Source organism: Arvicanthis niloticus, unplaced genomic scaffold, assembly GCF_011762505.2.
Source record: "Arvicanthis niloticus isolate mArvNil1 unplaced genomic scaffold, mArvNil1.pat.X pat_scaffold_272_arrow_ctg1, whole genome shotgun sequence".
Lineage (NCBI taxonomy): Eukaryota > Metazoa > Chordata > Mammalia > Rodentia > Muridae > Arvicanthis > Arvicanthis niloticus.
The window spans coordinates 28,415-56,160 of NW_023045934.1; the positions used below are offsets into that span (position 1 = coordinate 28,415).

General features: G+C 36.5%; 3 protein-coding genes across 3 annotated transcripts; 2 read left to right on the top strand and 1 right to left on the bottom strand.

Moving 5' to 3' along the window:
* Positions 1-1,385: 1,385 nt before the first annotated feature.
* Positions 1,386-3,321, bottom strand: LOC117701839 (olfactory receptor 52E8-like). Its single transcript, XM_034493258.2, has one exon. The coding sequence runs from the start codon at positions 3,307-3,309 to the stop codon at positions 2,353-2,355; it is 957 nt and encodes a 318-aa protein (XP_034349149.1). The 5' UTR covers positions 3,310-3,321; the 3' UTR covers positions 1,386-2,352.
* Positions 3,322-11,033: 7,712 nt separating this feature from the next.
* Positions 11,034-12,848, top strand: LOC117701835 (olfactory receptor 52E8-like). Its single transcript, XM_034493255.2, has one exon. The coding sequence runs from the start codon at positions 11,041-11,043 to the stop codon at positions 11,992-11,994; it is 954 nt and encodes a 317-aa protein (XP_034349146.1). The 5' UTR covers positions 11,034-11,040; the 3' UTR covers positions 11,995-12,848.
* Positions 12,849-22,188: 9,340 nt separating this feature from the next.
* On the top strand, positions 22,189-23,242 carry LOC117701841 (olfactory receptor 52E8-like). The gene has a single exon (XM_034493260.2). The coding sequence runs from the start codon at positions 22,226-22,228 to the stop codon at positions 23,165-23,167; it is 942 nt and encodes a 313-aa protein (XP_034349151.1). The 5' UTR covers positions 22,189-22,225; the 3' UTR covers positions 23,168-23,242.
* Positions 23,243-27,746: the final 4,504 nt, after the last annotated feature.

Here is a 27,746-nt window from a genome sequence, read left to right on the forward strand (position 1 = left end):
TGTTGTGAGTTTCCTTGTGATAATGTATACTTGAATGTTGTATTTCTAACTTATTCTTCATTTCAATGTATTTTTAAAGGAGATCAGAAGAAAATCCCACCCCAAAAATAAAATCTTGAAGTTGAATTTTAGAGAGAGTTTTGTCTCAGATATTTAGCCATCAAGTAGACGTATCGATGGTTTCAGGGTAAAGAACATTGGAGCGGATAATATATGTACAATCAAGTTGATGACTATGCAACCTTTGGGGCTTGTTCATTATTGTGTTCATCACTTCTTTCATGTTTATTCTTATCCCTGAAGTTTTCTGCATTAATAACATACTTTGAAAATATTTCTATGTTAAGTTAGTGGAAATCATTAGGAGTGTTATACAACGCTGTTAGGTGAAAACTATGGTAACTTCCAAAATCAAATTTGACTTTATCTTTGCTTGAACAATGTTTTACTTAAGATCTTTATAGCAACTTGTCATTCTGCATTTTTGAATTCCACTTGTAAAAATCAGGAATATATAGCTTATCTACTTTGGCTGTTTTTATATTTATTTTTTCAAACTGCAAGACTTTATGATTTTTCCATAAAATTATTTCTGCTCTTGTCTCTTTTACTTTTCAAGTTCATGACCACATTTTAATATAAGTTTTACACATTTCTCTGGTGAAAGTCATCGAGTTCAACACTCGGAGCACAAACATGCATTCTTGCTCTCTGTCTTGTGACTGCCCAGTCCCCTCATTATTTACATGACCTTTCCTAAATCAACTTCTATCATGACTTTAAGTCTTGTATTTAACAACTCTATGAAAGAAATATTATCACCTACAAGAGACCTAGAAGTTGACAGCTCTAATAGTAAATTCTTTCAGCAAATTAAATCACTCTTCCTTAAAACTTGCTGTTGGATGACATATTCTGCAAAGTTTCAATAGAGGATATAACATACCTTTAACAGCCACCACCACCACCACCAAAGACGGTGTGTGTGTGCGCATTATATACTTTATAAATATACACATAATAGATATAGATATTATGTATATATAAACATATTATAATATTATAATATGTAATATTATAATATGTACATTACACATACATATATGTGTACACACACACACACACACACACACACACACACATATATATGTGTGTGTGTGTGTGTGTGTGTGTGTGTGTGTGTGTATGTATGTATCTGAAGCATACCAGTCACTAGTGAAGCTGAGGCATTAGGTTTCAGGCTAGTAGTTGGCTTGGGCTACACAGTGAGACTCTGATGCTTAATATTAGTAAAATTAACTAATTTATTTTATTACTTTATTTTATTTTATTATTATACTTAAATTTTATTACACATTCAAGTTCTGTTAGAACTTATACTCCCATTCATTAAAAAAATTATCTCTCATTAATTTTTTTCACGGCAATATTGTTTTATTTTTTAACACACATGAGAAGAGCTGATGTGTTTGAGATGAAACTAGGAGAGGGCGAGTGTGCATCTTCAGGAATCACACTGGAAAGTGTTCAGGCTGGGTTTGTCCATGATATAGCACATTTTGTAAATGTTTTGAAAGTCTGAAGAATAGAAATTTTTGGTGTGGTTAGAAGGTCTGTTGTACATTTGTAAATTAAATCTTCCTTGTAGTTAAGCTTCTTATATACTCTGTTATTTATTCTTTGTTTATTTGTTTTATTGACAGCTATAATAACCTATTAAATCTCTAGTTTTATGTGTCTGACAGTTTCTATAGTGAATATTATTCACCAGAGTAATTAACCGAGTCATTTGGTGATTAAATATTCCTCCTGGTTATAATTTTTCTGTCCTATCTTCTTATCCACCACTATTTATTGTATATACTTAGCTGGCTTCATATTCATCTGATATCACCACTGCTGGTTCTGCCTTGTTTTGCCTCTCCCCAGGACATATTTGCCTGTTTTGTGACTTCTCTTTGCTGGTTTGATAAGACCCCCTTTTGTGCAGTATTCTTTCCATGTGGTCTGAGAGGCTGTCTCTTACACAAGCCTGAACTCTAAGCCTGTTTGTAGAATGGAAATAATCTGTCTCAGTTCTTATGCTAACTTTACATTTTCATCATTGGTGACCACACAGGAGGCAGAGATGTAAGTTCCCGCTGTTGGATCCTCTTGTACTTGGCAAGAGTGAAGATCTAGACATCTTTTGTTGTTTATTCCTCAGAATATAGTGTTGTTTTCTGATCCACTGTTACATTATTTTTATTTGTGATTGAACTTTTAAATTTCATGTCATTTGTATTTGTGAAACTTCCTGTATCATAAATATTAAAATCACTGTAAGATAGGCATCAGCTGTGATCAACCTTCTTAAACAAAAAGACTCTTCACCCTCTGCTGGATCTGTTTGGTCCTGATTCCATAAATGACTGGGTTGAGGGCAGGAGGGATGACTACATAGAGATTAGCCAGGAGGATATGGATATACTGAGGGATGTTGTGACCAAAGCGATGAGTAAGGAAGGAGAAAAGAGCTGGGCCAAAGAAGGCTAAGATGACACAGATATGGGAGCTACAGGTGTTAAGAGCCTTCAGGCGAGCATCTTGAGAAGGGAGATGGAAGACGGCATATAAGATCCTAGAATAGGAAACTATAATAAGAAACACATCCAGAAACAAAATGGAAATATTACCAAGACCAAAGTAGACATTGGCTCTGATGCTGGCACAGGCTAGTCGCGCCACACCCATGTGCTCACAGTAGGTATGTGGTATGATTCTATGTCCACAGTAAGGCAGCCTCAGGAGGAGAAAAATGATGGGGACAATCATACATAGGCTTCTTATAACCACCAGCACAGCAATCACAACGATGATTCTGTTGGTGAGGATTGTGCTGTACCTGAGAGGGTTGCAAATAGCCACATAGCGATCAAAGCCCATGGCGAGGAGTACGATGCTTTCCATGACTGTGAAAAAATGGATAAAAAAGACTTGAGCAACACAGCATGCAAAGCACAGCTCCTGGAGGCTGAACCAGAAGATGCCCAGCATCTTGGGGATGGTAGCAGTAGAAAGACTTAGATCAATCACAGACAACATAGCCAGAAAGTAGAACATGGGTTGGTGAAGGGTCCTGTCAGTCCATATAACAAACAGAATGATGAGGTTTCCAACAAGAGCGATCAGATACACAACACAGAAGGGAAAACCCAGCCAGAACTGTGTGGCTTCCAGCCCTGGGATCCCCAGCAACAGGAAAGAGAGAGGGTGGGCCTCAGTGACATTGCTGAGGGCATCATTCTGTTGCAAGTTGATGGTGGGCATGGTTAAAGACAGTTGCCGGTTTCTATGGGGCAATTCATCCAGGGTTAATTGAGATCTATAAAAATTTAAAGAATCTTCAAACAAAGTGTTGATATTAAAAATACATTTTTCCAACACCTTTGACTCTTTCCCTTTTCTTCAGCTATGAGTAAATAATCCTAGTAACATTGTTCACATACACTAAAAGTGTGAGAAGCTGAGATGTCAGATGTGAGCTATGCCACTCCTAAAATTAGTGTTCAGAGTAAGGAAGAATGTGAACCCTACCCTTATTAAGAGCTATATATGAGGAGGAGATAACAAAACTGATAAGTATTGTCATAACAATAGATATCAAACTGAAAAACATCGCATCTATCATTATTAACTATGTTGTGTCATGTAATTATAATTTGCTGACAAGAATTCTCCTGCATCTGGTTTCATGGAGAAGTGTTTTAGTAAGTTAAACCACTTCCCACTATTTCATATACCAATAAAACAGAAAGGTCAAGATTTCTAAACATTTGAAATTAAAGATGTGACATAGTCTAAATCTGTCTTTGTAAATTTGCTAATAGAATCAGTACAAAAAGAGGGGGGAAGGAAATAGATTTTAAAAAGGATAGATTATACACAATTTCCTCAAAGGAAAAGAAATCTGCATGATTTAAATGACTATATTTTGATGTTTTTATATAAAGCCATGATAAGTATAACAGAGTATTTAGTACTCCAAAAGTGAATAAATTAAAGAGTAGAAAAACACAGAGTTGCCAAATTGAGAGTCTACAAGCAGACTCACATATCTCATTGGATCTGGGTATTTAAAAGCAAAGTAGTCTTGGATATGAATTTAAGCATCTTCCTCTTGCGAGTCTTCTTTACAGGAACCTGCTGTCTTTTAATTTGAAATACATACCATCAAATCATGGAGCTAAAGGGCAGAGTTTTAGGTCACAGATCTCATGTCTACTTTCACTCCTGACATCTTCATTCTCAATTCTCTCAAACTAACTTTAGCTCAAGAATTTACTAGGTGGACTCAAAGCTAAAAGGATAAAAATCACTGAAGGTATCAGATTCATGCATACAGTTTCTTACAGGGAAAGGATATGGATTACAGTTAGACAGAGAAAGACATGCTTAGGAAAGTCTGTGATATTTACAAATGTGAGGTATTATGAAGTCCCTTTAAATGTAAGGAGCTACAATGTACTGCTCTGTCCTTTAACTATTGTGGCTTTTTTCTCAGTGTATCACTTATTATGTCACTAAAAGACAGGAAATATAGGAAGACTAAGTTAAATTACAGGATACGTAGTGAGATTAGACAATGAAGCAGAATCAGATCCTGAATCTACTCTCAGCTGACTGAACCTAGGTGAGTTATATCATGTCCTGAGTCTCTGTTTCATGTAGATAAATGCACAGTGGTGTCTATAACTGAATTAGATAAATGAAATTATATATGTTTTAAATAATACAGATGATAAATATTTTTCTTTCTAATGCCTTCTAATTAATGTCTTACCCTTTCATCTTGCCCTACACCATTAATACATTGCATTGTGTTCACTACTTTGGTATAAGCCTTATGTATTTTCACCCATGAATAAATGTTTCCTTGGTTTTGAGTTTTTTTCTAATTATACTTTTATTCTTTGGAAGTTTCATTATATCCTAAATCTTAACTTAATTCTAAATTCTAATCATTAGTTGCAAAGACTTACCAAGATATCTCTCTTTCCCAGTAAGTCATGTAACAATTGTGTATTTAGTTTTAAAATACAGATACATGGCTTAAAAGAAGCCCTTAATATACCTGGGGAGATATTAACAATGTGTGTGTGTGTGTGTGTGTGTGTGTGTGTGTGTGTGTGTGTGTGTGCTTAACTTCTGGGGCAGGTAGTTAGTAATAATGTCTCTAGATGCCAGTGTCTTTCTAATTAAGTGAAGAATAATTCCCTTTAGTCATTCCACCAGGTGAAGACCACTCTGTGCTCATTGAATGAACAACTTCCCTGTACTTGATTAATTCACATTTTTGTTATTTAATACATCATTTAAGCAAGTTGCATTTTGTCTTTTGTTTTCTCTCTTCTTTCCCAGTTCCCTCTCCTACAGCCAGCACAGTGTGTGCTTTACTCACTATGGACTCTATTTTGAATGTATACACACTGTAGCATTTTCATCCTCATAAAATACATATATAATAAAACCTGCCAGTTTAAAGTTTGCAGTTCAGTGGCCCATAGAGCAGTCACAATGCTGTGTTATTATCAGTGCTATTTCTCTCCAACATTTTTTAATCTTTCCAAAAGCAAACAACTGATTGCATTAAACATCACTTCCCTAGTCATCTCTCCTTCCATCCAGTTTCTACGAAACATTACTCTGTTTCTGACTTTATAAATTTTTTTAATTAGTTCATTCTGGATAGCCCACATAATGGAGCCATGTTACCTAGGCTGCTCAACTGTAAGCTCTGTGTCTCTGTATGTTTTCACTTTTTACTTTTACATCAGTATTACACTCTGTTGAGCACTATAATTTTGTTTTGATTTGATCTTTCTTGATATATCTTTATTTTCAATATTTATTATATTTATTGGCTTTCATAAAAGACTCTTTTAAGGTGTGTTATGCATTTGATCCAAAATAATCTTTCAGAGTTTCTTCATTTTCTCTACCTCTTTGCTCACTACTTCTAGTTTGTTTCCTACAGTCTCCTCATTCTCTCTTTCTTCCTACCCTCCACAAACATAAAATATATAACATCTTAAATTCACAACTGAGAAGAAAAAATCTTATTTTAGTCTTTCTGGGTCTAGTTTGTTTCAGGGAATATGATGATCTTAAGTTGCATATACTATCCAGAAAATAATGTAACTGTATTCTTATTGCTGAATAACATCCAAGGTACACACACCACATTTTCCTTATCTGTTCAGTGGATTATGGGTACCTAGTCACCTCACCATAGCTTTAGTCATGTGAATACTACTCTCTTTTCTCCAATGTATGATTGTATTAGTTGACTAGATTGGTAATATTTGCCATAGACACATGGTCAGTATGTTCCTTTTACCCTATTATTTTTCACACAAAGACTCCAGCAAGGCATGGGTGTGAGGTATGCTGTGGTCCATCATAGCTGAGCTGTCCTCATTTATTTTATGCTTCTGTTGTAGTCGAGATGCTGTCTAGGAGCATCTTCCTGTCCCTGTCTTATTTGGCCTACTTGGATCCTTATAACTAACTTAGGATTTTTAATAGTCCCATTGTTTGTGTTAACGTACTTGCTGAGGATTGTACAGATATAGGTTGTATGTGCATCAGAGCTTGGCTTAGGGTGGCTGTGAGATGTCATGTGAGTGCTTGAAAGCAAACTCAAGGACTCTGTAAAAGCTATAACTGCGCAGCAATCTATCCACCCTGTAAGAAGATTATTGGCACTGGTTTTGGCAGTGATTTTTTTTTAAATTGACCCCAGAAGCACAGGTGAGAAAGCAAAAACAGATGAAAGGCTTTGTGAAAGGAGTAATCGAGGGTACTATACATAAATCATAAAGATTAATATCTAAAATAGGTAAGACAATGTTATGATATAAGATGAAAATAGGCAAAAGACATTGGGCTATTTCTCAAAGGGAAATATTTATTATACCAATGAATATATAAACATCCCCTTTTCTCAGTTTTTATTTGTTCTTTGAGACTGTGATAAAATGCATTTTGATCACATTCATCTCTCTTCCCATTCCTCCAAATTTATCCCCTTCCATACTCCAAAGTCAAAACAACTGATGATAACAATATATTCATGGATATGTGGCCTTCCACTGGAGCATTGCCAACCCAACAAGACCATATTCTGTCACATGTAGAAACATAGACAGAATGAAAGAAGCTATCTTCAGTAGAATGAGACAAGCACCGAAAGTCACTATAAGGTCTGAACTATGTGCCTAAAAACTATGTTATTCCTATATGGAGAAAATACAAGGCTAATTACAAGAAGCCAGGGTGTGAATGAGGTTTGGAAAATGAACATAAAAGATGTAAAGCTTTTCTTCCTGCCGGAACCTTCTGCTGGGGCAGATTGCCAGCTTGTCTGCTCCTGTGAGGACATCATAGCCTGAACACATCCCTGAAGTCCCACACAAGGCTACTAGGCAACTAACACCATAGTCTGAAGACCTCCCAGGGCCTCAGTGGCATGCAGGGCAGCTGACCCAACAGCTCTACACAACCGGTAGTGCATCTCAGCAGTTTTTACAGATCAAAAAATTCTTCAGTGTCTATGTGTAGATGTCTATCATTGTGAGATACACTGAGGGGCACTGTGAAGGGCAGAAACTGAGGATGAATAGGAAGATAGCAGCAAGAATCCCGGAAATGTTCTCGGAGTTTAAAAGTTTATTTTGTAATCATGAGTCAAGCACATTGTATCAGTGTGAGAGGCATAGATAACTGAAAAGAAACAAAGTAACAGCAATAGTCCCTTGCATTTGTATCTTATGTGAATACAGAGTGACTAAGAGTAAGAACTCTCCAGAGACCACACACTGTGTTCAATCAAGGTTCCCATGATACTGTGGTTACATTGTTAGGGGAAATGGGCCCAATGGAAAATGCATAAATTACTTCTGCTCAGCAAGCAAATAGCGTGCCACAGGGTTATCCTGACTGACATTTCATAGTGATTTAGAAAACAAGGTAAGCCATATTGTGTTTAGACCAAGAAAAAATATTAAGGGAGATGGAGAAAGGGCGCCTGCCCAGATAGAATGAGGAGATGGAGGAATTGTGAATGTGTAAGTACCAGATGCAGAAAAAAAAAACCACACTTATGCAACCTCCAAGGCTGTTCCTTCCCTGCATACACGTTGTGCTATGGCCATACAAATTTTCACATGTAAAACTAAGAAAAATATCTGAAGATGGCTTTGCACTAATGTCTGATTTTTATTTAGCTGCTGTTTCTGATCCTGTATAACTGAGTGGTGCAGTCTGAACTGCAAGAAAAGACAGACTGTACATCTCTGTTTACAAGAGGCATCAAGGGGATCCAAATGTATGTTTTTGAATTAGCGAATTTATGTCTGCGTGTATCATGGGTGATGGCTGTTCAGAATAGTCATTTATGAAATAGGACCCAGAGAGCAGAGAGGAAGCTCTGAGAGAGGACACATATTCTATAATACATAGTTGGACATGTGATTGCAGAATTGGGTGCAGAAAAGAAAGTCCAGGTATTTATCTTCTCTGTGCTTATAAGTGGACACATGGTTTTGTGAGAACATGATGTTCTCCTGAGAGGTCCACAGGCAAAAGGGTCTATGCTTTGTAGCTTCAATGTTGTTATCAGTTTCTGCTCTATGGAGCCTCGGCCATTGTCCTGGCCATCAGTCACATAAGACTCATAGCCTACTGCTGAATCTTCCTGAGGTCGGTGCAAGGCCACTTTTTTACATATTGATTACTTTTATAGATTACTTTTTTACATATTGATTAGTCAGTGTGCTTCCATTTCCCCCACTTTGAACTTATTCTTTTTCTATAACAAAATGCCTTTTCATCTCTACCTGGAGTGTTTCAGTGTGGGGAATACCTCAGAGTAGATAGCTCAGTTGGCAAAGAACTTGCCTTCTAAGCATGAGGAACTGAATTTGATCCTCCTCAGGCTACAGCTGAAATATCAGGGCTGTGGAGGTGGATTAAGGTAGATTCCTGAGGCTGGATGGTGACCAACTGAGCTTACAAGGTGAGCTTCATGTCAATTAGAGAATTTGTGGTAAAATATAAAATAAAATAAATAGTATAGGTGGAAGCAGAGGAAAACTGTCTGATGCTTATATTTGCATGTGCACACACTTTCACGCATACCCTCATGCACGTTTGTGTATACTTGTGTGTATTCATAGGCGTGCATGCACACCCACAAAGTTCCAGTCTCCTCCTTGGACTTTGTCTTAAGCCCTTCTTTCTTCACAGTGTTCGATGCATAATCCATACCATTTTCAGTACAAGTTAAAAATGCCCCATTTTTAGTTTATTTTTCTTACCACAATAAGGGATGTCTCGAGAGAGTGCATGGTCAGTCCTATCTAAATTTGTCTTCAGATTGCCTGGTTGACACCACTACTTGTAGAATCCATGTAATCAAGTGATGGAATGAATTGTCAAAATGTTTCCCAATTATAATATTTGCTCTCAGCAAATGAAAACTCGAACTTCAACTGTATGCCAAATAGGTTCTTGTAACACATTTAAAAGTTTTAGTTTTATTTTCCTTAGTATCATCAGTCTAGGAGATACACATAAGTCCCCCCTTCTCATTTTCATTTCTGCAGTGTTTTATAGGCCTTCATGAGCACCTCTAGAAATATATGTGTGTCATCATATGTTCAAAGCAAGAGACACTGGTATCCTTAAAAATTATTGTAAGTCCAAAGATAGAACTCTATTTGTTAATTTAATTTAAACATTTTCATATAGTGTATTTAGTCACATTTGTTCCTTTCTCCCACCCCTCCATCACTTCTCCTACCCACACACATAAAAACATCCCAAGGCATGCTACATTCATAAACATATCTGGTAGACATGTTGAATTTTTTCAAGAGTCAAGTCTTGTTAAATGCGAATATATGCTTTGTGTACAATTATACATGACAGTCAATCACTTCCACATTATTAATACAATAAGTTTTTGTAAATAAGTGAAGTATTGAGCTTCAGGCTCGTTTTCTTCAGGAGTTAATTTACTACTTGTTCAGAATTTACTATTGTAGCAAAGTTCATTGAACATGGTACTGGGATGGAATCAGAGAAATAACTAAACAGAAAAATCTTGAATACCTCTGTCTTTTCCATATACATAGGTTGAAGTATATTGGAAAATTGTGTAGCTCTCTCTTTCAATAGCTGGTCCATATCTGGAATTTTTTTTACTGGATGTATTATTTATTCATTGACAAAATGAAAGTTTTGTCTATGTTAAGACAATCTTCAATTAATGATTTTATTATAGCTAAAAATGAGCAAATTGATCTTTATTACATATAGTTTTTAAATCATTTATTCCCAAATTTGGTGAGACTTTCTAATATAGTTATAATGGACATGAATGATTAATTGCCTATAATAAAAATTAAAACACCTATAGCTTTATATCTTCATCTAATATGAAATTATAAAGAACTTCAACAAGACACAACTTTTCATGAAACAGAACAAAGGAAGATAGGTTGTTTATCCTGGTCTTAGAACAGAACCAACTCTGTACATAACAGCACATACAAACAACACTGCATACACAACACTTGGGGGTTTCAGCTTCCCAAATAGGGAAGGGTAAAGATAACGGGTGCCTGAGTAATTCTTATACTTATTAAGCAAAAGCGTATGTAACATTACTTTGCATACCAACCCTGGAATTCCATTCTTCATGTATGCCTGGCCACTCTGCACTCTGCATGTATTCTTGCCTCTCTTCTTTATATCAGTCTCTGTTCTTACATGGGTTCAGTGTAATAATGGTGGCTCTATAGCTGATCTAATGTGAAATTCTGGAAACTTACACATGAAATGAAGAGACCATTTTAATTATTCTACAAATATGAACAGGATATTTAAAGGTTATTTTATATGTTACCAAGGATGAAGATAAAAGGCTAAGCAGACAAAGAAAAAGCATACTAATCATACATTAATACTTATTTGTATTAAGCACAGCATCTATCTATGACTGAGAGAATGTCCCTGTCTAATGACACACAAGTCCATCCTTCTTCATTCCTGCTGCTGGGCATCCCAGGGCTAGAAAATGCACACATCTGGATTGGATTCCCCTTTTGTTTTCTCTATCTCATTGCAGTCCTGGGAAATGCTGCTGTTTTATTTGTGATCCAAACTGAACACAGTCTTCATGAGCCCATGTACTACTTCCTAGCCATGTTGGATTCCATTGACCTGGGTCTGACCACAGCCACCATCCCCAAAATGCTGGGCATCTTCTGGTTCAATCTCAGGGAAATATCTTTTGGAGGTTGCCTTTCTCAGATGTTCTTCATCCACTTCTTCACGGCCATGGAAAGCATTATGTTGTTGGCCATGGGCTTTGACCGCTACATTGCCATTTGCAAGCCCCTTCAATATACTGTCATCCTCACCACAAAAGTTATTGGGGTCATTGCAGGTATTGCTGTGCTGCGGAGCCTATACATGGTTCTTCCACTGGTGTTTCTCCTCCTGAGACTACCCTACTGTGGGCATCACATCATCCCTCATACTTATTGTGAGCACATGGGCATTGCCCGACTAGCTTGTGCCAGCATCAAAGTCAACATCATGTTTGGTCTTTGCAACATTGCTCTTCTGCTCCTGGATGTGGTTCTTATTATTCTTTCTTATGTCAGGATCCTCTATGCAGTGTTCTGCCTGCCCTCCCGGGAGGCCAGGCTCAAGGCTCTCAATACCTGTGGCTCTCATATAGGTGTTATCTTAACCTTTTTTACTCCAGCATTTTTCTCCTTCTTGACACATCGTTTTGGCCACAATGTGCCCCAATATATCCACATTTTCTTGGCCAATCTCTATGTGGTTGTCCCACCAGCCCTTAATCCTGTGATCTATGGGGTAAGGACCAAGCAGATTCGGGCGAGAGTGATGAAGATTTTTTTCCAGAAAGATTACTAGCCAAAGCAATTTAGAGATTTTATTCCAGTGTTTGTCTCATAGGTTATTGAAAGTAGTTATTTTGTGTCTAGTCCATAGAAAATGGGAAAAGAGACAATCTTACTGCCACCAAAAATTTCATTTAATTGTGAATCAAACACTTTATTTTTCAAGGTTGTACTGGGAATATTGCAATCCTTATGAAAATCTCTTTCTGTAAGTGTTTCATTAATTTCACTGGATCTTGAAGATGGGCCTATATGTATGACAGTTTCTGTTTTTGATGTTGGGAAAAGATACGTGATCTTTCCAAATTTCATTGTTAGCAGAAAGTAGTAATTTAGGCCAAAGGAGATCCCCCCAAATTGTGACCATTTCCTTTTCTGTCATTTTTTTTTATAATTTAATACAATGGAGAATATTCCTACTTACTGCAAAAGAATTATGAATAGGCAAAGTGGCTTCTAGAATGATGGTAGTTGTGATAATGACATTATCAACTTATTACAATATTACTTGACATCATTTTATTATAAAAACTCCATATACTCAGAGATATTGATAAGAACATTCATTCTTTCATTGCATTCACTAGGAACCTCCTTAATTATTAATGTGATTTTCTCATGCACATAGAGAAGCAAACAGAGAAAGTACATTAGAAAGTAATGTAATGGAAAGAGATGATGATATAGCTTTGATACAGCATGGAATGTATAAGCAAAATAAATATTTAATTCTATTTATTGAATAAGTAGTACTTGTGATACATTTGATTCAAATTATATGATATATGATAATAATACAAATATTATGTACAATACTGTAGCAGGATACTTATTCTGCTACATTGTATTCGCAGTGGAGCTCGGTGATTAGGCAGTAGAAGAGGAGGTGGAGCTGGGGAAGAAGAGAGGAAGGGGAGGGGAGAAAAAGAGGGAGGAGAGGAGAGAAAAAAGAGGAAGGGGAGAGGACGACTGGAGAGGAGGGGTGAGAGCCGACCAGAGGAGAGATGGAAGGAAAATAGAGGAGAAGGGCGTGGCCTAGAAAAAAATGGCAAGTTCTAAGGGCTGTCATAGATGAGGAATAGAACAGTGTAGTGGTAAATCTGCCCAATCTAGGCATGCAGTTTGTATTCATAATTATTCAGTTGTGTTTTCTTTGATTGATCCTATTTGGGTTTGAGATTTACCCCAACTTATAATATTTACTGTAATTTGTACTATGCTTATATGTACACATATACTACATGTAAGTGTATGTATTTAAACAGTTTTCTTGTTCCATGTATATTGTTTTGAATAGTAGAATTATAAAGACCGTGTATTTTGTAAACACTTTCATAGGAAATAAAGGGTAAGTTTAAAAGTGGTGTATATAAATATTTCTGAAGATTTAGAATGTCTCAGTATGGATAGGAGAAGGGCACATAATGTCCCACCCCAAGCTGGACCTACTGTTAATGGTTGCTCCTAGAGGAGGAAGAGTAAGTTTTTTCAGGGATATGGGCCCTAAAGCACCACCCATTCTCCAGCAGATGGACCTATTCACATGCACATTTATGCAGCATGAAGTGAACATAGTTCTGCACTGAGAGAGAGGGGGTTAAGGGGAGTGGGAGGAGGGAAGAGGAGAGGAAGAGGGAAGAGGGAAGAGGGAAGAGGGAAGAGGGAAGAGGGAAGAGGGAAGAGGGAAGAGGGAAGAGGGAGAAGAAAATAACCTAAAATTTGAAGCAAAAATTTGTGGAAGGATAAGAGAGAAATTGGGCAGGACAGAGTGAGGCATGGACTTGACCAAAACACATTATATGTACATATAAAATTCTCAGATGGTAAAGTTAAAATTGTATAAAAGCACTGGGAAGGAAATAATTTTAAAAGGACTTCTGTATTTTTATACTTCATACACACAAATATTTTATTTATTTATTTTAAATTGAGTTTTTCCTTTTATTGGATATTTTCTTTATTTACATTTCAAATGTTATCCCCCTTTCCACTGTCTCTGCTCCAGAACCTCATATCCCATCCCCCTCCCCTGCCTCTGTGAGGGTACTCCCCCCACTTCTGCCTTCCCACCCTAGCATTCCCCTACATTGAGGCATAGAACCTCCTCAGGCCCAAGAGCTGTTCCTCCCACTGATGTCCAACAAGGCCATCCTCTGCCACATATACCATGGGTCCCTCCATGTGTATTCTGTGGTTGGTGATCCAATCCCTGAGAGCCCCAGGGGATCTGGCCAATTGACACTGTTGCTCCCCCCTTGGGACTGCAAATCCCCTCAGTTCCTTCAGTCCCTTCTCCAACTCCTTCATTGGGACCCTAGGCTCAGTCCAATGGTTGGCTCAGAGCATATGCCTCTGCCTCTGTATTTGTCAGGCTCTGGCAGAGCCTCTCAGGAGACAGCTACACAGGGCTCCTGTCAGTGAGCGCTTCTTGGCATCCGCAGTAGCATCTGGGTTTGGTGACTGTATATAGGATGGATCCCGAGGTGGGGCAGTCTCTGGATAGCCTTTCCTTCAATCTCTGCTCCACACTTTATTTTAATATTTCCTCCTGTGAGTATTTAGTTCCCCCTTCTAAGAAGCACTGAGGCAATCACACAAATGTTTTAAAAAGTATTACTTAGAAATAAAAATAAGGATTTAAAATTATTTTGGAGAAAGATAATTTTAGGAAAAAGGCCTTGAAAAAATATGCATTGATATAATCAAGGCAGAATGACTCACCAAAGGTGTTCTAGACCTCAAAATAGCTGTGTTTATGGGCACAATACCTGCACAAACCTAGACCTGTTCATATCCTGCCATGCAGAAATGGCATGAAGTCCCACCTATATCTGAGAACTTAGAGAAAGATAATGGTAGCAGTTAGTAGGGACTAGGTAGCTATGACTCATGAGACCTGATTCCTCCTTTAGTATTAATAAGCATTGGGCTTATTGAAGGAAATGTGTCACTGTGGGGGTGGGATTTGAGACCCTCCTCCTAAAGATGTGGGAGCCACTTTTCTAGCGGCCTTCAGATGAAGATCTAGAACTCTCACCTCTCCTGCACTATGCTTGCGTGGACACTGCTGTGTTCCCACCTTGATGATAATGGCCTGAATTTCTGAACCCGTAAGCCGGCTCCAATTAAATATTGTCATTATTATAAAAAAGTGGTCAGTGCTCAATTAAAGATTATATACAATAAAAGTATGCATAGTGATCATATATTATATGTGTACATTGTAAAGTTGATGAGCATATCTATGAAAAGTTATACTGTTCACTGATGTTTAGAATACACTCCTCTCATAAATGAAGGCTTTGTTGTCTGATCATATATGCACATTTAATTTCTTCTCAGCTGTGGGTAAACACTGCTCTGATTTTTGCTTAGTGAGGTCAAAGTCAATAGTCTTACCCTCTACAGGTACATTAGATCACAATACACTTCAATTTAACATGCTAAAAGCTGGATCAATGTTTGTCATCTCAGCAAAACCTAGCCAGTTCTGACTGGTTCTGTTTGTATAGACTGATACTCTACACAAAGACTCATAGCTGCTCCTGAATTTCCTCCTTCTGTTCTCTCTCACCCCTCTGTATGTACATATATAAGCGCTCTCTCTCTCTCTCTCTCTCTCTCTCTCTCTCTCTCTCCTGTGTGTGTGTGTGTGTGTGTGTGTGTGTGTGTGTGTGTGTGTGCTAGGATGAAACCAGTTTTTGGACAGCATTATTGTTTTGTCTTTGCTTAGCTGGGATTATAGAAATGCCCTTTGTTTTTTTACTTCATCACTGTTGAGATGCCACTGTTAGATCCAATAGCTGACAGCTAATGAAATTGTCTTTTTTTCTCATATGCAAATCAGGCCAGGTGCAAGGGAGATAGTTCAGGTTGTGGAGAACTTGCCTTGCAAGCTTGAAGACTTGAATTAGAAGACCATAGTCCATGTGAAAAAGCAGGGATAATGGTACTTACTTGCAATCCCACTGTTGTGGAGGTATCAACAATCAGGGTCCTAGAAACCCTTGGTTACTTTAAACTGTGTTCCAGTGAGATACTCTGACTTTATTTTCTTTTAAGAAAGACTTAAACAAATACACACTAGAGAAGAAATACAGACTCCATGGCCACACACATCTCCAGTTAAGCACAGTATATATATATTATTCACATGATGACCTTAAGTAGTAAATTTTTATCTGAATTTGTATTTTTGTTGCAACTCTTCTAACTCCCTTCCAAGAAAATTTAGGTAGAATTCTTAGAAATTTTACTGGTTCTAATAAAAGAATATCAGCTGGAAAGTGGAAGGAGCATGGGGAGTTTTAAACAAAGGTAGCTGGGGCAAGGAAAAATCAGGAGGAAGTGATGTAATTCTTTTTCGATGAAAACGTATTTTTTAAAAGAAAGTTTACTGGATTTCTCAATTACTAAAGATTGAGAGGTAATTATTTGCAAATTTATAAGTGATTAGTATAATCTAAGTGAATAAGACTTGGTTTCATGAGGGAAAGAAATGCAAACATGAAACATATCTGAACTCAAAAATCTGAATAAATTGGATGGATTTCCAGATCCCAAGTAAGCCAAAGTCCTTAAGGGCTGACTTTATCATGAGCAAGAAGATATAACAACCCTAGATAACAAGATAGGGAATTCACATTGGCTCATATATTCTTGTGGGATGAATGGGAACAGAGTAATTGGAAATTAAGAAGTTAAAAATGATAGAATTATGCAAGTAGGGGTACTGAAGGGAGAAATTCTGAAGTCTCAAGGGGTCCCTTGCAGGTGTACTTTTTATGCCCACACGTCTGTGTAAGAATTACACATTGTCTTTGTGATCTGATACCACAAAGACCCAGGGGAGCAACAATTCTTGGTCAAGGAGGAAGATTTTAAACTCCAGTATAAACTTTAGCCTTAGTTTAACAACCTTGGAGCAGTTATAAGTGCAGATTCTGTCAACAGCACTTCTGTCTGCAGGTGGTGAATTTGGTATCAGCTTGGTTGCAGTGTGAATTTGGTCACAAAACTGATAAGTCTTGAGGTAAGATCTATTGATTTAATCCCTTCATTACTTGTATATTATTCAAATATGAAATTGAAGGAGATAAAATGTTTATGTGCTTATTTATAGCTGGTAGAATTTCAGTAGAAATTGCTCAGTTTGTTGCTTTGTTTATTTGAATTTTTTGATTTTCACAAAAAATATAACTAATTGTGACTGATGGAAGTCTGTAAACCTTCTAGCTAAGCTATTCACTGCTGCCTTTGCTGCAGTGTTATTGCATTTCTCCTCAACCTCTCTCCTTTTCTTCTGCTTTCTTTCCCTGTTGTTCCCCCTCTCTCTTAGTTATTCTCTCTTAGTCCTTTTTCTTGGCTCTCTCTCTCTCTCTCTCTCTCTCTCTCTCTCTCTCTCTCTCTCTCTCTTTCTCTCTCTCTTAGAGCAGTTTTACTGAAATTTATTATGTTACTGTTGATTTGAAAATTATTTAACACTGGAAGTGGTATTCTTAATTCTTCCTAATTATAACTTTTTCTTTAACTCTATGTAACTCATGTTGAAGAATCAACAGTAATTCAGTTCTACCAAATACCAAACATTTGCAGGTAATGTCTGAAAAGCATCCACTGAATTTCCCATTATGATTTGTGTCTGTATGTGTGTGTTGGCCCTTGTATAAGATTGACTCTTGTATTATATTCTTCCAAATTATTCTCCTATTTCAGCACAGTAGCCAGGCAGTGGTGGTGCATGCCTTTAATCCCAGCATATGGGCGGTAGATGGAGGATAATCTCTAAATTCAAAGTCAGACTGATTTACAGAGCAAGTTCCAGGATGGCCATGGCCGGTACACAGAAAGACCCTGTCCCTCGCCCCTAGCAGTCCCCCCCCATAACAAAATCAAAATAGTAATAATTATAGCAAGTAAATAAAAAGTACAATAATTTAAGGATATGAGATTTTTAAAAAAGCATTGCTCCCTTTCTTCCCATAAATATAACAATTGACATAACATTAATCCTTTCCTGGCCTAGTTACCAGATAATGAAAAAAATGGCCCCTTTAAATTGTTGTTGTTAAAGTGTTTAGGTCCTTGTACATACTTGGTAAGATCTGTACCACTGAACTACAATACAACCTGTATTCCTCAAAGTTGTACTTATAGCTACTCTTCTAATTATTTTTGCCTTGGTTGGGTAGGAAAATCTTCATTGAGTTGACAAAAATAGCCTTGAGAATCAAGATATAAGATTTCTCTTAGACACTAACAGTCTGAGACCGCAGTGGCTGCTCCAGTTTAGGCCTGCTCATTCATTGTGATGGAGGAGCTACTCTGGTCTTAGAGAAAAAATTTTTCCCCAACACTGGAGAATACTTAATTAAACATGTCTCGAATTTGCTTTTTTTTTTTTTTTAAAAAAATTTTGTTTTGTTGTTTTATTACTCATATTTCTAAAAATCTATTTTTTAGAATTTCATGATCATGCATATGTAATGCATTTACATGATTTTGCTCTACTGTCTTGTCTCCTCCTTCCAACCCCTCCAGAGACCCCAGTTCTCTCTCAGTTCACAGTACTTTTCTTTAGTTACTATTGTTACATATGTATGTTAAACATTAATATATATATACATATATATGCACATATATATTTGTATATATATATATATATATATACACACACACACACACACACACACACACACACACACACAAATATAAGTGGCTGAATTGACTTAGTGTTGCCTTTATGCACAGGTTTTAACACAGTCCCATGTTTTTGCCATTAATTTTAAGTATAAATGAAGATCTCCTGGGAAGAAGTTCTCAACAGGTGACATGCCGAATGAGGCTGTCTGCAGCAGTACTTCGCTATTTCTTTTCTGGGTCTGTTTCTTGCCTAACAGATGCCTCCTTAATTTCCAGAAAAGCATGATTCTCTACTTGTAGGCTTTGCAAGTGTCATGCCTCATCTCTTTTCTCCTTGTACAATCTGGTTTGTTTTGACACCATAATGTGGAGAAAAGAATCATGTATGTTAAAAATAAGTCAACATTATAATGAATGCACTGTCTCACATTTTAGAAAATGCAACATTAAGTCACCTTTTCAATGATTCTTCAAGGAATTTTAACATTGCTACAGCTTACACAATAAAACAACACACCTGACTTTTTATGGAGATGAACTATGCATAAGGACCATTAGTTATTTTTGACTTTCTAATTTTGATTGTTATGCTCAGCTGCTTCTTAAACTTTTAGATTACTTTCAACAGTCCCTTTGTGTTATATCATGCTTGTTAACAGCATCATTTTCACAAAGACTTCTGATAGACTCATCTCTTCATATAACTACCAGGTATTCTCATGAGAATCCATTTACTTTCTTGTTTCTACATTCCCAGACACTAGATACATAGCGTGATTCTGTTCTTATTCTTACAATATATGGACTTTAAACTAAGAGTTAAAATCAAGAACTTACTATATATTCAGTCTTTAATCAACAAATATATTTTGGGTGGCAGCTATGTTCCAGTTGTAATAATGAAGATAGCAATCAATAAAGTCACCCTTTTCCAATTCTGTGTGAAGCATAATTAAATGGAGACTCTGAACTGATTGAAGACTCACAGAGAACATTCTGTAGCAGAATCTGCGAGTTCTGTGGAGAATATTAGAAGCAAATGCTCTGAGGTCATAAAATGGCTTTGTGAGAATGAATCCCACAGGATAGCTGAAAGACTGAGAGGAGGTTCATGCTGGTTCCTCTTTCTGTTCCTTATATCTATGTTGGAACCCTCAAACAGTCACATGACTGTATTTAGAGATTTTACTTTTCTATTTCCTCTTACCAAACATGCATCTTACTCTTCTGAAATTGGTTTTGATTTCCTATGCTCTCAAGGTTGTACATATTGTACCACATCTTGATTCCCTTGAATCATCAAAATGTGTTCTGTTTTCTATTATTAATATTACTTTAGCTAATTCAAGGGTCTACTCATCATATATTATATTCAGAAAGCCACTCACCCTTGGTCCTTCTTATTTAAAAGTGTGCCATTATGATAAATGTTCTGGCGAGTAGGATTGGGGAGAATATACCTGAGGTGAATTTAAACTCAGTATGATTTTAAGAGACATTAGAAGTAAAAAAAGCATTTTAGAAATAATTTGGGGAAAACCTTCTGGTGCTGATTTTAATGGAAAATGCAGCCCAAGAAACAAAATGAACAATGAAGTACTTGGACTGTATCACAAGTCCAGGGAGAAAACTTTGAGTAGAACCCTGGAACTATCAAGATGCTATAAAACACCTTTATGTTAAGGGTAGAGGTATTCCTATGGCAGCAAATGTGAGGGAATTTCATTAATTCAGGAATTACATGGTTTCTTGCCTTCCTTTTGAGTAGCAAATGTTACAATTTTAAACTTCAAATCATTTTATGGAATCATCTTTTTAACAATTTTTAAATTCTCATGGTAATGATGATGACAATAGCAATCTCATTCACTGTTTCTCACATGGGAACCAAGTTTGATATGATACGGATTATTTTAAGAAGTGAGCACATAATATTGCTTTGAGAAATAGAAGGCATAAAGTAAAGTCCAAATGTTAGTGCTTTAGGCCAGAGTCAGTTTCTCAGAAAGTAATAATTTCATATCTAATATCAATAATGTTACATTAAATTTTGAGAAACCATGGCCTCATAAGTTATGATCCTCATTCCAAAGATCAAAACAAAGATCTTCACCCATTGATGACAAAATAAAAAACAACACAAATCAAGAAAAAGTAAAAGAGTTAATATGGTTCTGAAAATACTAAGAATTTCATACATACATATATAATTTATTTTATTTTTCTGTGGTGTTGGGAGATAACCTGATCTATCGATATCAAGATAAGAATATTACTATGTTTATTTAGTATTAGGTTCTTCTATAGGGGCTATCACATGGCTAGCCATTGGGTTTTAGTAAATTAAGTAGCACCAGGCATGAGATCCATTTTGTAGAGTGGGCATTATTATTATTATTATTATTATTATTATTATTATTATTAAATATTACTATTGTGATTATATTACAATTATTTTCTCGTGTGTGTGTGTGTGTGTGTGTGTGTGTGTTTGTATACGTGCATGTAAATGCAGTGCCCCTGGAGACTAAAGGTTTGAGTACATCCCCCTGAAGCTGGTGTAATAGGTGACAGTAAGCTGCCTTATGTGAGCTGTGGGTACTAACTTGGGGCCTCTGGAAGATCACTATGTACTCTAAATGACTGAGCCATCTCTTTATCTTCTGGAGCAGGATATAAATCCAATGAAAAAGATGTTTGGTTTCTTCCATATCATTCAGGTCACTATAGCACCAGTGGGTTTATCTTGCCAGGCTGATTGTTACTGGAAGTCATAGATGGTTGGTTATTTTTCTCTCTTGTAGTGTACATAGCATCTCCCAGTATTATGAAAATTATCCAGGAAGGATGACACTTCCAGGTCAGTACTGGCTCCATTTCTTCATGTTATATAACTAAAATGTTTGATGTCTTCAGCAATAGTATCTTCTGTTTTAGAGGGCAACCAAAAACGATGGCAATAGTCTGTAAGCCACAACTCAAGAAGAGGTAACCCATCCATAGGACTGGGCCTTTAGTTGATAGCCTATGTTGTTTTGTTAGCATTGTGCCCTGATATAGTTATTTACAGGCAAGTTAAGGACAAAAAAAAAGAGTTCCATTGATTATACATGTAAGTAGGCTATGGCATATTATTTTACACATATGTCTAGTTAAATAAGTGGCACTTAAAGGATAATTTTGGAAGGCACAGTATTATCTGTGGTCTGAGCTTGTAAACATTTATCAGTCCAATAACACTTCCCCACAATTCATAAGTATATATTTTAAAATGTTGCAGCCTAGATAGAAGCCTGTGTAACCTGGCTAGGTTCATCTCCCCCACTAGACCTGGGTTATAGGGAGATAAATCTTCATTTAGGTTGTCTGGAACAGAGTCTAAATATTCATGTGCTTATTAAGAAATATTCAACTTCAGATTCCAATTATATGAGTGAAAAAAAAAGAGAGAAAATATGAAAGAAAATAAATTTCTGCACTCCCTGAAAAGGAACACTGCTGACACCCTTTCTGTTCTCATCCATTACTAGTGCTGATGAAATACTGTCAAGTCTTATGTAGCTTCCTTCAAATGAGTCTGCTCATCAGAGGCACCTGACAACATGTCACCAGGCAACAGCTCATGGATTCACCCTTCATCCTTCCTGCTCTTGGGAATCCCAGGATTGGAAGAGTTGCAGTTCTGGCTTGGTTTGCCCTTTGGAACAGTCTATCTTATTGCTGTCCTAGGGAATGTCATTCTTCTCTTTGTGATCCATCTTGAGCACAGCCTTCACCAGCCTATGTTCTACTTATTGGCCATGTTGGCTCTAACTGACTTGGGCCTGTCTACAGCAACTGTTCCCAGAGCACTTGGCATATTTTGGTTTGGCTTCCATAAGATTGCTTTTAGGGACTGCATAGCTCAAATGTTTTTCATACATCTGTTTACAGGGATTGAAACATTCATGCTTGTAGCCATGGCCTTTGATCGATATATTGCCATTTGTAATCCTCTCAGATACAATACTATCCTCACCAACAGAATGATCTGTATTATTGCTGGGGTTGGATTATTCAGAAATTTCATTTTAGTTTTTCCACTTATATTTCTCATTCTAAGGCTTTCATTCTGTGAACACAATATCATACCACACACATATTGTGAGCATATGGGCATTGCTCGGTTAGCATGTGTCAGCATCAAGGTTAATGTATTGTTTGGATTATTACTCATATCTATGATACTTCTGGATGTTATTTTGATTGCTCTGTCTTATGTGAAAATTCTTCATGCTGTATTCAAACTTCCATCCTGGGAAGCCAGGCTCAAAGCTCTTAATACCTGTGGTTCCCATGTGTGTGTGATCTTGGCCTTCTTCACTCCAGCCCTTTTCTCCTTCTTGACTCATCGATTTGGGCACAACATTCCCAGGTATATCCACATCCTCCTTGCTAACTTGTATGTAATCATTCCACCTGCTCTTAACCCTCTTATTTATGGGGTGAGAACAAAGCAGATTCGAGATCGTGCAGTGATGATATTATTTTGTAAGGAAGTTTAACTGCGAGCCTCTGATTTGTAGTATTACAGTATTTTTCATTCCTAAATAGGAGAACTTATGTGTAAACAAGCTTAAACAGAAAAATTGCTTTACAGAATATTATGCTAAACACACAGTATTTCTGTATTCATGGGCTTCCAGGCATAAAGGAATTCTCCTAGGTGAATATATATATATACATATATATATATATATATATATATATATATATGTATATATATGTATATATATACATATATATATATATATATATATATTCACACACACAAACATACAATGGAAAATAAGGATACAGTACTAAAGCACAGAGAAATAAAAAGAGGAAAGAAAACTCTTAGATTAAAACTCCTAGATTAAAGATTAGGAAGTCTCTTCTGCAGAGAATGAATTGCATCTTTATATTAAACCACCAAAATTCTACAAAGATATCTTGTTTCAGCTAAGCCAGTGCAAAAGTTTGTCAAAATCTTTTAATTTCACTTGCCGCTCAACAAACACTGTGTCTTTCAGAGCGTGTGTGTGTGTGTGTGTGTGTGTGTGTGTGTGTTCATGTTCATTGTTTCTTTGGCTATCAACAGTCTTCTGTGCTTCCATAAGAGCTGTAGGATGTTTTGGTTTCTGTTTCTTGAAGCGTGTCGTGGGAATTTTGAATGAGATTTCACTAAATGTGCAAATTACATTTATTTGGATTGGAATAGGCCTGTGCCAAGGACCAGTCTCAGCTTGGAGAGCAGTTTTGAGGAAGTGGTGTTCAGGAGCAGTAAAAAGACAACTCCAGTCAAATTTTGGATACAAGCTGATAGCCTGTTTTTTGCTAGAGACAGCTTTCTGAAGGTATCTAGACAGCCCCACTCACCAAAGTCCAGTTGTTTATTTAAATATTAATTCAATCACTGACCCCAGCAGTGGGTGATTATTACACCATTCAGCATTTTTTTATTTTTGCACTAACTCATTGATTCATAGGAAAAAATAGCAAGCAGATTTTTCTTAACATTGTAAATGAATTCAGAAATCTGCTGGCTTTTGTAAGAACAGACAATAAGCTAACTAGGTAAGATTCAGCTCTGATATCTCCAATCCTATCATGTCTGGGTCTAAATTCTCCCTGTCATAGGCTGACCTTGAACTCTGGAATAGGCCTGCCTTTGTATCTTTCTGACAAGCTGTCTCATAGTGCAAATGCCTCTGTTCTTTTAGGTCAATGAAACCCCACATATAATTCATAATGCATCCTAATATTTTGCATAGTAGAGAAATCCCATTTATATATTTTTGAACTCATGTTTTCAGAGTTCTTTCCCACAGTTTTAAGGGCTTAGAGCATCATATCATCCCTCATAGTTTTTGTGAGCACATGGTCATTGCCTGTCTAGTTTGTTCCATCATCAGAGTCAACATCATGTTTGGTCTTAACAACATTGCTCTTTTACTCCTGGATGTGGTTCTTATTCTCTCCTATGTCAGGATGAAGTGTTCTGCTACATTTCTGAGAGGCCAGGCTCAAGGTTCTCAATACCTGTGGCTCTCACGTAGGTGTTATCTTAACCTTTTTTACTCCAGTATTTTTCTCCTTCTTGACTCATCATTTTGGCTACAATGTACCCCATTATATCCACATTTTCTTAGTCAGTCTTTATGTGGTTCTCCCACTATTCTTTAATCCTGTGATCTATGGGTAAGGACTAAGCAATTACTGTAGCAAGAAATGAGGATTTTGTTCCAGAAAGACCACTGAAATTGACAGCAGATTGAAAATTGAGAAAGAAAATACTAGTGAACCCGAAAATGTTTTTGAACCTGAATAGAGGCCATTTAAAAAGAAACTTAGAGAGAAAGAGACAGAAAGAACAAAATAATCAAAACACCAGAGAAGCTGCAACATGGACTCAATGGACTGATGTCTATACATTTAAAGTTACTTCAGGATGATGTGAAGGGACAAAATAAATACTTGAATAAATAATGCTTGAAATTTTATGAATCCATTGGAAACTCTAAAATCATAGATCAAAGAAGTTCAATGAATGCCCAGTACAAAAGTCATAAATGAAAGTACACCAAAAACATGGTGACTGATTGCTTAATGGCAGTGACATGTTGAGCAGATTAAACAAATTAATAATAAATTTTTAATAACCCACTGTAGTGATTTGAATATGTTTGTCCCAGGGAGTGGCACTATTAGGAGTTGTGACCTTGCTGCAATAAGTATGGCCTTGTTGGAAGAAGTGTGTCACTCTGGTAATGGACCTTGAGACCCTCCTCTTAACCATGTGGGAGCCAGTCTTCATCTAACAGCCTTGATGATAATGGCCTGAACCTCTGACCATATAAGCCAGTCCCAATTAAATGTTGTCCTTATTTTAAAAAAATGGTTAGTACTCAATCAAAAATTAGCTATAATTAATGTAATTAAAGCTGTTATGCCAGCAATAATCAAGCCCACTACCCTCTCACTTCTGCTTAAATCCTGACTCACTTCTAGTACTTGCAAGCTTTTTTTTTCCAGAATACCATATCCTGTAATACTCAGAGCAATAAAACAAAAGCTGGTTGATAGACTCCCGTAACAGATATGCCAGGTTTCAACACACTAACATAATTTAAAGTGTATACTCAATACAACTTACAGAAATACTGTAGAAAAAAAGAAAGTAATTTTAATATGACAATTAAAAGAACCCTAACACATGCATTGACACTTGCTTGAAATCCAGATCCTGTCCCAATTTTATCTCTTGCTAACATAATATCATAGAGAACTGCAGTTAACTTCCAAATATGTCTCTAAAAATGTCCAGAACGAGCCTTCCAAATGAAGACTGGTTATTTCCAATATTGGATTGATTTCTAGACCAGTCCATAATTGAGTCTGTATAACTGGTCACATTTAGGAAAAATACAAGAGTCATTAAAATTTCTCTTTTTGATTCTCTGTTGCAAAATTTCTAGAAACTTGAGGCAAGGCAGCTTGTCCCATCTGGGATATAGGCAAGCAAAGGTGGATCAAGAATATATGTCCAATACAGCTTCCCAGTCTTCTGCAATTGCTTTGACATGAGAAGTTAAAACAGCTACTTTTGTTAATAATTTAGCCAAAAAAATTACTAATGTTTTGAGTATATAATAGGATTTAGATAGGTGTTTAAAACAATGGATTGATGCTCTTTATCCTATTAAAATAATAGGAAGGAGGCTCAGAGTTTAAGAATAAGGAGCCATCTTGAGTGTCATGACAAATACCAATGGATTTGTGCTACTTCTTACATGTACAATGATAGTCATTATAATTAGGAAAAAGTTTAAAGACACTTGCAGGGTATTTGGCATAATTCTAACACCTCTCTGGATGTTTTAACTTTGAATCATGAGATTATGAATTTAAAGAATGCTGCTCTGCTCAGCTTTGATGCTGAAGATACTGCTGATAAAATTATCTATGGCCTGAGGTCAGTTTTTCCATTTTCGTCAAACTTCAAGAATGACATATATAGCTTGATCATACTAGCCCTTTTCATCTTGGGAATACTTTTATTTCTCCCCATCATGTTAAAGCTAGTCTTTAACAACATCAACAGGTTGACAGCCAAAATGAATGACTTGAAACTTGAAACTCCCAGATAGATTTATTAAATTAACAGGCTGGCAAGCCAAAAGATTTTGCACAGAGCCTTACCAAACTAAGATAGAAGTGCATTGCTTTTGATAATGCATATTCCTTGATGAGTAAGTAAGGCATTCTTGTCAGAATGACCTAAGATAGGTTCAGTCTTGTTTATGAAATAAAAAAGGGGGAGATGGGGAGAGCTTTGGGGGATGCTTGGCAGGAATCTGACATTGGCCAAGGACAAGGAAATGGGCTTCAGGCAGGAATCTGACATTAAGCTAGAACAAAGAAGTAATTTCAGGCAGGAATTTAAATCTTAGACTAGAACAAAGAAGTAATTTAAGGTAGGAATCTAAATCTTAGGCTAGAATAAAAGTAGGCTTCAGGCATGAAAATGAGTTTGGGCTAGGACAAAAAAGTAGGCTCAGATATTTCAGTCATCTTGATAAGACTTTAAGAATAGTGATCACAGAAGTGATCATGGGACTTTGTTTATTGCCTTGCTTGTTCTTTGACTATTTGTGTTTATTGTCTCGCTTATTACTTGACTATTTGCATCTATTGTATTGCTAGTTCTTCAATCTGGAACTGACCTTAATATTTTCATGTAATTAAAATGGTATAAAACTAGATTGGGAAATAATAATAATAATACCACAAAGATTAGCTATAGCAAATGTATGCAGAGTGGTAATTTGGTAAATGTGTAGATTGTTAAGTCAATGAATATATCTATCAAAATTTATACTGTTCATTGATTTCTAGAATATATTCCTTTCACTAATAAAGACTTTGTTGTATGATAATATATTCACATTTATATCTTCTCATCTGTGGGTAAACACTGCTTTAATAATGCTTATGATGTCAATACTCTCACCCTCTACAGGTAAGTGACATCATAATACAGTGCATAATACATAAATGCACTGTAACACATCGTATCGATGTTTGCAATCTCAGTATAAT